This window comes from Coenobita brevimanus, chromosome 39, assembly GCF_032717465.1.
Source record: "Coenobita brevimanus isolate Jiangsu-jjx chromosome 39, ASM3271746v2, whole genome shotgun sequence".
Taxonomy (NCBI): Eukaryota; Metazoa; Arthropoda; class Malacostraca; order Decapoda; family Coenobitidae; genus Coenobita; species Coenobita brevimanus.
In genome coordinates, this window is record NC_136992.1 from 1038382 (window position 1) to 1052847 (window position 14466).

The 14466-nt window shown below is 40.5% G+C and overlaps 1 protein-coding gene across 6 annotated transcripts in view; it reads left to right on the forward strand.

The window, feature by feature from the left end:
* bt (projectin protein bent) overlaps positions 1-14466 on the forward strand; it is a 269793-nt gene that overhangs the window by 94358 nt on the left and 160969 nt on the right. For 4 of the 6 annotated variants that reach the window (XM_080270134.1, XM_080270136.1, XM_080270135.1 and 1 more), the window contains 3 exons: positions 728-949; positions 3454-3483; positions 11623-11775. In XM_080270134.1, coding sequence (XP_080126260.1) covers positions 728-949; positions 3454-3483; positions 11623-11775 — 405 coding nt within the window. The remainder of the gene's footprint in view (positions 1-727; positions 950-3453; positions 3484-11622; positions 11776-14466) is intronic. The other 2 variants (XM_080270137.1, XM_080270138.1) reach the window with 2 other exon arrangements.

The window sequence follows — 14466 nt, forward strand, 5'->3', positions numbered from 1 at the left end:
AGCTGAAGATGAATTTTCAGTTCTCCCTTCAGACAATTTTATTTAGTCTCGTGGTGAAGGGGTTAAGACAACAGCTAATTTCTACGGGTAAAAAAAAGTCTCGTGCTGAGTAAAAGCGTCTGGAAACTGACCAAAAGAAAAAGAAAAAAAAAAGAAAAACCAGCGTAGTGAAGGAAACAATATTGACGATTTGCGTAAATAATATAAAAGAGGATATTACCGTGCTAAAATAAATAGGTGAGGAAGAAATGCTAAGGAGCTTCGTTTACCTGGGAGAAGAATGGTTAATTGGTCTGCGGGGTGATTGCAGGTAGCATGGGTGTGTGGATGGTAAGGCTACACACACACACCCAAACAGACATTCATTCACACACATGTACACACACACACACACACACACACACACACACACACACACACACACACACACACACACACACACACACACACACACACACACACACACACACACACACACACACACACTCAAGCCAACCATTCAACCCACCCACACCCTGCCTGACACCACCTCACAGCACATCACCCACGTCAGCCACCCCGGCAGCACCTCAGCCTGTCAGTGAATTCCTTGCCCAGCCCCTCCTGCGACCCACGCGCCTCGCACTGAGTTTTGCCCAACGCTTTTAATATTGAGGGATAAGAAAACAGCGACTTAAATCAAAACCCTATAAATCACCCAACTACCTTGTCTCATTTGCCTCCACAGAAGAGGAGGGGGAGTAATCCACATAATCCAGGAAAGCACAATCCAGATAATCCACATCCTAAGCCTGGAAATCCTGGGGAACAAAAGCCCGGAAACCCTGGCCAAAATCCCGGAAACCCAGATAATCCCCATGCTAAAAATCCGACGAACCCAACCAAAGATAATCCAGGAAATCCCAAAGACCCTAAAAATCCGAGCTCAAAGCGGGACAGTCTAACAACAGTAGGTACCAATTTAGTCCCTCTGGCTGGCTGGCTCTAACACAGGGCCATCTTCAGTCATATGATCCACCTGGCTTCACCTGACTCCCACCTGTCCTAATTAAGTCTTTTGGCTCGAAGACGTCTCTCTCTCTCTCTCTCTCTCTCTCTCTCTCTCTCTCTCATTTTTTCTATGTACATTCACGCTAAAAAAAAAAAAAAGAAAAAGAAAAAAAGATCACTTCACAGCGCCCGTTTAAATCACCTGGACTCTGTGACATGACTTTTTACCGCGACTGTACATACGATTTTTCTCAACTTCGGAGAGACTTTTATAACTGGAGAGGTTAGCTAAAGTCTTCATTAACCCCTCCAGCATGAGAAGTCTTTCCCAGGTTCAGTAAAATCGTCTGGATGTTGAAAAAATATATAAAACTACAAGAGACGTCATCGCAGCAAAAATATTAAAGTCCCTGACACCAGAGAGACCAGTTTGACTAGACCTATATAAAGACCAGTGAAAAAGTAAGACCATACCAATAAAGACCACAGTTTGTAAATAACCCTTAGACCTCGAGGGGACTGTTTACTAAATTTCCATTGCCTGGAGATGGGCGCCTTCCCGTGGTGGCGCCAGTACACCTGAAGGAGGGCTTGTCTGGCTGCACACAAACGTCCCTTACCTCCCCAAAAGAGGCTGGTGAACTGCCGTGTTAATTTCCTTCAGTCCTGTGTTAATTTCCTGCACTGTACTTGGTTTTAAATAGAGGCTGAGATTTTGTACTCAGCTAAGAACAGACGAGTTTTTCTCTTAAGTGAACCCCCCTCGAGATCTGAGGGTTAAAGACTATATAAATGTGTAAATGAAACTGGAACTGCAATGAAACTCCCAATAATTGGACTTTGACCCCTGACCGAAAAAGTAAATGCAAAAAAATTTAAAACTTTGGCGAGTGGATCATATCAGTGAAGGCGGCAACAGCTGGACGTGACGTAATGTATTTAATGTCGGGTTGTGTTACGGATGGCTTTACCAGATGTTTTTTTTCCTTTATGTATAACAATTTCGAGACCGTGCCAGTGACCCTTATTAATTCACAGCTTTTTTCTGATAAATAATAAAAACGAGATGCTACTACGGGCGTGTCCCCCGGGAATAAATAAGTTTGTTATTTAATATCTTTTTTGGAGTTGATGCTGGACATAGATTTTCCCGCCAACTAACATAAGATAGAGCTGACCGACCTGGTGCTGTATTTCACGTCAAAGTCCTGTCAGTTTTAAAGACTATCTCACATACTGACATTTTTACACATTGACAGATCAGCGCCTTTTTAACACCACATTATTATTATTATTATTATTATTATTATTGAGCTGTATTCTCGTTGGTATAGGAGATGTAGCACTGCTTCCTTAGCGATTCGTTTTGCATATTACTCCTCATCCTGTTGTGCATGGGGCATATATCTGATATGGATATAATTTACACCAACACCACAGAAGAGGATATGGTGTAACGTGCAAAATTAGTCGCTAAGGAGATGGTGTCAAGAAATATCCCAACCGAACGAAAATATGGCCCAAAAAAGAGTCGGAAATTACATACAGATTTACGATGATTTTCCTTTCGTAACTCAGATTGGCATTTGCAGGAGGAACAAGTGACAAGGGAAGGTACTGCAGTCTCTCTTCACTGTCTCTCCTACGATAAGAATTCTGAGTTACGAGGAGGGTCATAATCGTATCTCTGTCTGTGAATCTCTGACACTTTAGAGCTTATTGATTATGGGTATAGTCTGTTTGTCTACACCTGATGGAACTAGGTTAATCACACAACATGTATACTGTGTTGTGTGATAAATTCAGTGAAGTTTTGGCTATGGGACAGGTATGAGTCTCCTTGGTTACTAGTCAGATCAGCCCTCCAGTCTGACTACAAATCAACTCTCCAATCTGACTGCAAATCAGCCCTCCAATTTAAGTCCAAATCAGCCCTCCAATCTGACTACAAATCAACCTTTCAGTCTTATTACACTTGGCCATCAACTAGGCTATGAAGGGGGCTATGGATCTATCAGGTGAATACAAACATTTGACCTCACACACTTGACAGCTTTTGACTTCTTAACACAACTCACGTAACTGAAGACGAGACGGGCCTTTCCTCTTATCTTGCAAGCTCACCAACCTTCCTGACCCTTTTTTTAAAAAAATAATTTGACATATTCTTTCAGGCTACTTGATACGACGTTCCATAAGCTGACACTATTGTTGAAAATATTTGCTCTTGTTTCTTCCTATACAGGGAATTATTAAATCTATTTTTTTGTGACTTTTTGTGCAGAGGAGGTGAAAGAGAAATTTAAAAACTGCATTCATGACAAATCTGTGTTGATATATTGCTGTATCTAATGACATTTTTTCCTTCCCTCTCTTTCTCTCTCACGCCTTTTCTCTTCCCCCCTTCTCCCCTCTATCTCTTTCCGTTTCCCGTGACCCGACGCTGCTCATCTGGGCGTGTAGACTAGACCGAAAATCGTAGAGCCGAAGCTGGTAAGTCAGACACCTGTGACACCTTAATGACACGTTCCGCTTGGCTGTGATGCTCAATTGTTACCTGCGTCAACCCTTCTGCCAACGCCCTGCCTGGTTCATTCCTATTTCTTGTATTTATTGTTAATGGTACCTTGCACTACTTTCTCTCTCTCTCTCTCTCTCTCTCTCTCTCTCTCTCCCCGCACAAGTACGCACCTACGTATACGCTTGGTTGACGCTCTCCCGGTAGACTTCCTGACCCTGCCCTGGCGTATAATATCACCATACGCAATATTACGCATGACTGGAACTTTGTGCATGAGTACGAACATCCCAGCGCTTGACTGCGAACATTACACCTGGCTATGACTTGAGTATTACCTTTGAGTATTACCTTGAGACTTGATATTACCTTGGCTGACTGTTACCTTTGGCTGAGTATTACATTTGACTGAGTACTGCTTTTGACTGAGTATTTACTGTGCTGAGTATTACCCTTGAGTATTATCCTTTAAGTATTACCTTGGACTAAATATTACCTTGGCTGACTGTTACCTTTGGCTGAGTATTACGTTTGGCTGTTACATTTGACCGAGTACTGCTTTTGACTGAGTATTTACTGTGCTGAGTATCACCCCTAAGTATTACCTTGGACTAAATATTACCTTGGCTGACTGTTACCTTTGGCTATTACATTTGGCTATTACACCTGACTGAGTATCGCTTTGGACTGAGTAATGATTGTACTAAATATTACCTATTTAATGAGTATTACCCTCGACTTTAGTACATGGCTGACTTGTTACATTGTGCTAAGAAGTATTACATTGCGCTAAGAAGTATTACATTGTGCCTGAGTTGTACATTTGACTGAGTACTGTACTGCCCTTGACTCAGTAGTGTCTGTATTACCCCCATCTTCTCAGTAGATAATATTTTACCGATTCTGTATTTATTTAAGAATCATCTCTGTTTCACATCTCACTTAGGGATTTTTTTTGGGGGGAAGGAGTCTCTTTATCTATTTTTTATTTTCAATTCCTGCTGCCTCCAGACGATTTTATTCATCTGAGAGAGAGAGAGAGAGAGAGAGAGAGAGTGAATGAATGAATGAAAAAGTAACTCTTTCAAGACGATTCTCTCTCTCTCTCTCTCTCTCTCTCTCTCTCCTTAAGCTTAATCGTCTGGAGGAAGGAAGGGTTAAGAAGAGAACATATTATTGTCTCTAAAATCATAATCATTTCCATTTAATTTCACTCATATCCTCATTAATTCTTTGGCTGTGTTTTTCCATTTTTCATATTGCTTCAGCTAACCCAAGAAAAGTATATTGTGCTAAAAAAAACAAAAAAAAAAGATATATGGTATAATATTTTTCACGTCAGGCCGAAAATAGGGACCTTGATAAAACATTTCATCCTAAAGACAATTCCATTCATCTTAATCTTGAGGCAGCCAGAGGGTTAAGTTACAGAAGTCCATTTACACTTATATCCTGTGCTATTATGTAAGTATTTTGGGGGAGTTCTGTATTCTCGTGGGCTCAGGAGGCCCCCAAACACCTCTCCCTCACCGATTTATTTTTGCATATGCCTTGTTAGTATTCTCTCTCTCTCTCTCTCTCTCTCTCTCTCTCTCTCTGTATGTGTATAGAAGATGAGAATATTAAGACGTAAAATGCAATACGGATATATAAAGAAATAGACAAGACAACATAACCCCACGAGAATACAGTATGTTGAGAGGTGTATGGCTGAATTTAATATTATAATTTTAGAGTGAATATTATAGAGTATTAGAGTCACTAGTGTATTGTAGCGTATTTGAGTCACTAGTGTATTATAGTGTATTTAGAGTCACTGGGGTAAGAGCTGTAATATTCACACTGTAAGCTGTGAGAGTAGCCTAACATTTGACCTCTGTCCTACGAGAGGCATTTGTAAAGTTACGTAAAATTGCGTGATGGAAACCAGAATAAGGGGAAAAAAAAAAAAAAGATGGTTGTTTTGATGGAAATAAGCAAAAAATAAAGACGAAAAAACAAATAATTTAAAAAAAGAAAGAGTAAAATCACCACTTATTTTTTTTTTTATATTTTATTCCAAAATTTGAAATCGTTTGACGGAAGCAATAATATATATAAAAAAAAAAATCTACACTTTTAACTAGAATTTGATATATAGAGTAAAATTATAAGCACGTAATTTTATCTGTAATGTTCTGCAGTTCATGACAAGACCCATATCAGTGTCGCTAAAAATATCTGATCTTAAGTGAAGCCTTATTGTGCTTCCTAAGATGTTGTCAGGCTTCCTCACAGCTTCATCCCTCAGTGTCAGTGTGGTGTGGTGTGGTGGTGTGGTGTAGCGTTAGTGTGGTGTGGTGTAATGGCTCTTTTAACGTATATGCCTACAGTACCTTACACGAAGCCTATAGTGTTGGTGTTATGTGGTGCTGGTGTGATGGTGATGTGGTGCTGTGTGGTAATTCTCTCCAGACACCACTTCACCACGACCTCCACCACCTTACACCACCGCCTGTAGTCTTAATGTTCTAGATGTTGGTGTTGTGTTGGTGTGTTAATGATGCTGTGTTGGTGTTAATGGTGCTGTGTTGGTATATTAATGGTGCTGTGTTGGTGTGTTAATGGTGCTGTGTTGGTGTTAATGGTGCTGTGTTGGTGTTAATGGTGCTATGTTGGTGTGTTAATGGTGTTGTGTTGGTGCTATCACATTCCCTAATACGGCTGCCTCCATCTCCTAACACCAGGCGTCCAAACACAGCACAGGTAAGAAAATGTTAGGTGTTATTTCAACCTTGACGAATTCTCTACACTACCTTGACCTCTCACCTTTGACCTTTCACCTTGACCTTTCACTTTGACCTTTCACCTTTGACCTTTCACTTTGACCTTTCACTTTGACCTTTCACCTTGACCTTTCACTTTGACCTTTCACCTTGACCTTTCACTTTGACCTTTCACTTTGACCTTTCACTTTGACCTTTCACCTTGACCTTTCACTTTGACCTTTCACCTTGACCTTTCACCTTTGACCTTTCACCTTGGCCTTTCACCTTTTACCTTTCACCTTTGACCTTTCACCTTGACCTTTCACCTTGGCCTTTCACCTTTGACCTTTCACCTTGGCCTTTCACCTTTGACCTTTCACCTTGACCTTTCACCTTTGACCTTTCACCTTGACCTTTCACCTTTGACCTTTCACCTTGACCTTTCACCTTTGACCTTTCACCTTGACCTTTCACCTTTGACCTTCTTCCCCCAGCACCCTAGAATATGTCAAATCCATGGTTAATTTTCAAGAACTTTTCACTTTCCTTTTTTGGAACTCCATAAGTGGCGAGGATTCATTGATGACTATGCTGATGATGATGATGATGATTGGTGTTGAGGATAAGAGTGAATAATGATGACAATGATGATGGTAATTGTGATGATAATGCTGAGGAAAATTGATGATAATGATTTGAATAATAATGATGATAATGGAAGTGATAATTCTTTTTCCGATGATGATGATGATGATGATGATGATGATGATGATAAGGCTTCCGATAAGGATAATGATGATGATAATGATGATGATGATGTTGATGATGATGAATTATTGAAAAAAAGTTACAGTCATTAACCAGCTTCATTTGTCCTGAAACCTGGACTGGATTTGGCATGTTCGTCATATTAAACAACCCCCCCTCCCCTCCCACCCCCGGGACGCCATGCTGTTGCTCTCTGCGTATGTGTTCGATGTTCAGGCTTTCGTTGTACATCAGGTAACGAATAACGATACGAACTCATGCATTTACCTACGGCACTTTGTTCACTGTTTTCTGCCCTGTGACGCCCTCTTCTCCTTTTAGTCTTGCCTTATACAGACGATTTTATTCAGCTGACGAGGGACTTTTCAAGCTAGAGGACCGAGATGAGGCCTTCACGAAACCCTCTAGAGCTAGGGGGTTGTCCGAAGCTGAGTAATATCGTCTGGTAGGAGCAAGATTAAAGAAATATCAATCGTTTCCTGAGACGATTAATGTAGCAAGTTCTTTTTGGTGTCCCTAACTATGATTCAACTCAGCCGAAGTTCATGAAAATATGTACATTCGGCAGCAAATGTCATGTCGCCGCTCCACTTGTTTCTCCATGAACTTTGAAAATCTATCCGTCTACTCATAAGGGGTAGCCACAAACAAATTGCCTCCATGTCAACCTATCCACTGTCATCTGGCTTTCCTCTCGCCACTTTATATCCCCTCTCCCCTCTCGTATACCTCTCCACCCCATTCCTCTCATATATCTCTCCACCCCAATCCTCTCTCTCATATACCTCTCCACCTCATCCCTCTCTCTCATATACCTCTTCACCCCATCCTTCTCTCTCCGTCATACCTCTCCACTCCATCCCTCTCTCCCATATACCTCTCCACCCCATCCTTCCATCTCACTCTGTCGCTGATTTGAAGTGATTTATCCAGATGACACTGGTATGTGGCCAAACAGTCATCAGTGTTGGCTGCTGCAGATCCGCCAAACTGATTTATCAAAGTCCATGGAGAGAGAAGAGGTGAGACAACGGGACTTTTGCGTTCTGAACCCACATCCCGTCCGCGACAACGGGACAACATTTCTGTCTCCATGGAACCCTGCCTAACAGAATGTGAATTTCGGTGTCTACTCGATGTGCCTCTTTCCGTAGCTCTCGACGTTGCGATGTTCCCCTGGGCAGAGAATCACAAAAAAAAAAACACAACGATCAATTCCTGGATGTAACTAAGATTTGTAGTGCCCGTGAGGACATGGGAAGGTTTAGAAACTTCCCATGTCTTGTTCTTCCTTAAAAATAATTCTTAGTTACGAGAGGAAATCGATCGTAAGTGTGTTTGTGCATCCCAGACCAGCTCTCGATGTCAGCCATAACTGCATCCGTGGTCGAGCTTCGGACTTTCGACTACCGGCTCGCGTCCTCAGCTTTCAGTGTTCGGTGTTGACGTCTCACCAACATAAAAAAAATCTCATGGGTCCCGTATCGCATTTTGCCTGTAGGTGAAGTCAAAGAGGCGCAGCGGAGCCAAAAACACACAACAGGAGCCCAGGGAAGAGGTGGAGTTGAAACAGGCGATCAGTGAGCTTAACCTCGAGAGCAACGGGACTGTTTCGAAGCGGTACACGGTCGGGAACAGAGTCGAGTACAGCCGCGAATCACCTGTTAACATCACCATCCCTCACCGCCTCCTCGATCACGATTCAGACGAGGCGAATATCCTTTCCGATACCGAGCCTGGAGAACACCCGAGAGAGAACACGGGTTATGGAGAGAACACAAGTTATGGGGAACACATGGAGGAGAAAACGGGGAATCTCGAGACCCAGCAGAGAGTGGAGAGTGACAGGACCACTAAACCACCCCGCCCTTCCCTTCCACTTCCCACCCGCCCCCTTCTCAACACCCACCCAACCATCCTGAGTCCCTCTGAGGAGGACCAGCATCTCCCTGGCCGCCGCAGGAGTAGACTAGAGCTGCCGGAGATCGTGGAGACGCCAGAGGACGAAGATAAGGGCCTCCGCATGTTCTTCCAAAGGCGGCGAAGCATTGACTATAAGGTAGGTTAAGGAGACAGGCAGGGATGAAGGCAGACACGAAGGAGAAAAGGTCGGAAGCAAGTGGTAGGTAGGAACAACACCATCAGCCACTGCTTGAGTAAGTTTTGAGTGCATTTAGATAATAAAGTCTAGTTCCACGTAGCCACACTTTCCTGAACATGTACAAAATAAAACTACTTGAACACACACACACACACACACACACACACACACACACACACACACACACACACACACACACACACACACACACAAATACCTTAAAATCTCCAGTCACACATGGATTGCAAGAGTGGTGTGTTGTGGATTAGATACCCTTGGAGTCATGCCACGCCTCATTGCAGGTCACAGTAATAATATATATGTAATCAAGTAACAAACCGAAGTATGGGAAACATATTACTCTGGTCTTGAAATTAGTTACCAGAGAAGTTCATTATAATGTTCAACAAATTTCTCCACATTCAGGGACATGTCATTTTGGTGATTTGTTAAAAATAATTGTAGTAGTGGTAGTAGTAGTAGTAGTAGCAGTAGTAGTAATAATAGTAGTAGCAGTAAATAATAATAATAATAATAATAATAATGATAATAACAAAAAATGAAATTGGCACTGACTCCATCAGACTCTAATTCAACGTTGGTGCATGTGAAGTGAGATTAGTCTGTGAAGGATCGAACCTGGATGCTGCTGTGTATGGGTAAGGTGTCATTGGCCCGCATACTTGTCGGGTAAGGAAGCTCCCTAACTCCTTTTCCTTAGCGACTTATTTTTAGACGTCTGGTTAAAATTTGTATGTTACGTTGAGTATTGTGGTATTGGAGTGATCTGATACGACACAGGAAAGTAAGGTGTGATAAGTCAAATAAATCGCTTAGGAAGAGGTGTTAGGGCCCTTGTGTACAGCTGGGGTCAATAGCTCCCTCACACCTTCTCCAGATTGTGTCAAAAGGTAGTGGAATCTTCCTAACTGTGTCGGTCTTCTGTCTTTACATTATTTTGGACTACTGTAGCCTAGCCCAGTGTCCCTACTGGTCAAAGAGATTAATTTGGGAATGACTATTTCTCTCTCTCTCTCTCTCTCTCTCTCTCTCTCTCTCTCTCTCTCTCTCTCTCTCTCACTTCTTACAAGGTAGGGTCCCATATCTTGTAATAGTTTTAAGAGAGTGTGAAGGAACAAGGAACCTCAGGTGTACTAACAGAACCATCATCTTATTTCACATCCACCTCATCTCATCACCTATTATTACTAAAATCATGCCTATAATTTAATCTCATCTTCACATACAAATAATTTCTAAATAAAGTTAGGAAGTGAGGATCCAGTAGTAAAGTAGGTGACATAGTTAATAAAGCAGAAGACCAAGAGAGAGATTGAAGGTGTGGTGGCAAGTGTAATGCTATTCGTTGTCTGTTTCTGGTCTTCAAATTTAACCTCAAAATTACCCCTGAATTATTGTGAGTTATTAGGGTATATAGTGATTTATTTATTTATCGTTTTATGTCTGGTTTTATATGTACTTTGAATTTACTGTTGACCTATTGAGATGAAGAGAAAATAGTGACTGACTTGGTGAAATTATTTGTATTTGACGTGACGATACTGAAGAGGCACCAGTATTTGCCGCACTGGGAGCTGCGACACACACACACACACACACACACACACACACACACACACACACACACACACACACTGGCAGTCAAATACAATTCCACACATTTATCTACAAGCATCATTACACACACACACACACACACACACACACACACACACACACACACACACACACACACACACACACACACACACACACACACACACACACACACACACAGCCTGGATACCTTCACCCATTGGTCCGCCACTCGCCAGACCAAACCCTTAAGAGAAGAGGACCAAAAATTGTCTTATAATCTTACCCTCAAGGCGACCAAAGACTTCCACACCTCCTTCCTGACCTACTCTGGACTGACAGAAACCTAATACAGAAACTAGTGAAATTATTTATAGTGAAAATTACCCATATAAAACTATCTACAGAAAAATTGCCTTCAAACAGGTCCATACGGTAAAGATTTTTTTTTTCTTGTCAATTTTGAAAGATGATTTGTTTGTGTCAGGAAAATTTTGATTTAGGACGAGAGTTTGTTTAAATGGCTGTGTTTCTCGTGTTATAAAATCCTATGAACTTTGACACTATCTTTCAAAATTCAAAAGTGTATTGGGTATTACGACAATTGTTGCAATTTCGTGTGGCAACTCAAAAAAATAAAAAAAACATGCAAGAAGTGTGTGACAAAGTTCTTCATGTCAAGAAAGTCAGTCAGAATAAAAGCGCATGCGAGTAAAATAAACAAAAGAAAGACGAAAGAGCGCACGCGAGGAGAAAATCATGAAAAAGCGCACGCGAAAAATAATAATAATGCACACGCGAAATAAGTCCTCACACCCATATCCCTCAGTCAGCTGTCTCCACTCTGACTTTAACCCCTGTGTGGCTTACTCACTCTCTCTCTCTCACCTTCCCAATTCCAGGACGCGCCCAAGATCGAGGTAATTAAGGAGAAGTCACCTGAGCGCCGTGGTTCCTTCGCCCCAGGCTCCGGTCCGCCCAGCAGGAGGGGGTCTCTTATCCCTCCTGAAGACGGTGCTGGGGGGCGCCGACCCTCCCTACTCATTGCTGACGAGGTGAGCGCCAGAGGGTTAAGTCTGATTTCCCCCTCTTTTTTTCGCCATTCATTTCCACTTCATAAATTTTTTTTTGGGGGGGGAGGGATATTCATCTCTTTATTTTCTAAATATATGATTTTTTTGACTTTTCATTTACACTTCAATTTTTTTCTTTTTGGGGGGGGACATTCATCTCTTTCTCTATCTTTTTTAACATTATTATTCACTTTTTTTTTTTTAGGGGGACATTCATCACTTTTTTAATTTTTATTTTTGCCATTGATTTCCATTTCATTTTTTTTTTCGGGGGGTGACATTCATTTTTGATCATATTTTTGTTCTTTTCACCGTTCACGTATCACAGACGATTTTTTAAAGATTTTCATTTCATTTTTTAAGAGCACCTCAGATTTCACGTTGGCCAGGTTCTTTTTTCACCATTGACATTAATTTCGCTGACGAAGCTGTTTTGGGCATTCATCTTATTTTTTTTTTATTTACATTTTTTGCCATCCGTATTTATTTCATTAAACAGGATTTATTTTTATTTTCATCTCATACTTTTTCTTACGTTTACAAAGATTATTTCACCAATCACATTTATTTTATTAAAGGATCTGTATTTTTCTTGCATTTGCACTAGTTTTAAAGTACAGTATATATATATTTTCCACTAGCGGTGATTTTTGTTTCATTCATCTTCACTCGTATCTCACTGTCACACTTCTCATCTCTCATATTCCTTACGATATTTTTTTTTTTCAATTATTTAAACATTATCAACCTTTAAACTTGTTAAAAAAAATTATTGTTTTCTTCAGAGACTTATAAATCTCATGTATATATCTTTTCAATTTTTTGTAATATTTCAAAAGACCATATTTTATCCCTTTTCATGAAATATATTTAGTTGATTTTCATTAAATATTTTTCTGTCTCTCTTTTGCCTCCATCAGGTTTAATTTTTCTGTTAACTGAAGCTTTATTTCATAGCTTTTATCTCTCTGTATTTATCTCTATTTTTCCTAACACAGTTCTCCTTACAACACTAAGCTTATCTTTTCTGATCTAGCTAGCAAACACAGGAGGTCAATGTCACACTTTCCTCAGTAATGTCACAGTATCTCTAAAGCATCAAGTGAAGTCGTAGAGATCTTGAATTTGGCTCTCTGTTATCTTGTTTTTATTTTTTCTTGGAGGGAAAAATCTTGAGGACGTCCAGCCTTTGGTTCCTTCTTCCTTACATTAAAAAGAAAAAAGAAAGAAAAAACTGGCACTAACGAGCTTTCGTCGGTAGAAATTCAGTGCCTTTTAATTATACACAAGAACAGTAGAAAGTATATATTTGTCTCACTTCTCAGTACCAACTTAGCACTGCATAATGATAATAATAATAATAATAATAATAATAATAATAAGGGGAAAAATACTACCAATGATATACCCACTCAGCCAGTCAGTATTAGTTAAGTACTTTGATAAAATAATAGTACTGAAATTAAGAAGTCTTCCTCAGTACAATTCTACCTTTTGTAAGACGACCACAACAGTCTGAATTATACCCAGGTCCCTAATTGTACTGGAGCGAAGGTGAACAAACTTGATCTAACAGTCTTACCGGTTTGTGGAAAGGTGTGACATTGCTCTTCCTTAAACAGGCATACTGATAACCTGCCGTCAAATCAAGCATCTTATCTAGGACTGTTTGATTTGACTGCTCGAGATACCAGTAGCCACAACTACCACCAGTACCACCTAATACCCAGACCCCATAGGAACTGGGTCCTCTCCTCTCAACACCTTGGCTTTTTCGTTATCGCGGGAACATTCGGTCAATAAATATAACTCATGCTTAAATAAAACAATAATAAATAAGTTAAGTACAGCGCGGCTAATTAACTTGGGTGTTTGTGTGTAAATAATGTCCATGTATTTTTCTTTTCAGATGTGCATGCTATTTTAAGTTCATAATAATCAAGTTTACTTTACAGCATAACTATAATTAGACTGACAAGCGTTTTCTTCCAGCGGCGGTCGACAGAAACTTAAATAATCTTACTTTGTGTCCTACTTCTTACTTTGACACCTATGGACGTGAATGTACAGTCGTGGTCAGTCATTCCTTTACCCCGTCTCGAAACTGTGTCAAAATCTTAAGAGGTCTTGCAAAGCGAATGAATAATGTCGAAGCGGGTTTGACTCTGGCTTCGTTTGTTCGGAATGGTTCAGAATTCGGATCGGTAAATGGTTTCAAAATTATTAGAGATCTCACGAAAAGAATCACTAATGCTCAAGTGTGTGTTAATATCCCTTTGCTGGTTCGAAACACCAAATCTGTAAAAGATGTCAAAACCCATGAAGAGCTGTTAAACGAACAGAAACAGTGAAGCAGAGTGAAATCTCGCTCTTCTGTTCCGGGACCCTTCAGAGATTTTGCTAATCAGTAATACTCTGGTGGTTCGGATTCTTGTTTCATCAGTTCAGTTTCATTAGTTTAGATCTCCAGCCAAGCAAAGGAATAACTGATCTTGACTGTACTCAGTCTTTACATTCTTAATTTCACTTTCTTCTTAATTAGACAAGGAAAATGCCAAATATTACCTTAAATAATTTCTCGAGCATACGCGCGATAATTCAGAAGGCTGTACGATAATTAGCAAATGATATGATAATTAGCTTTAGCTGATGATACTTTAGACACATCTGGCC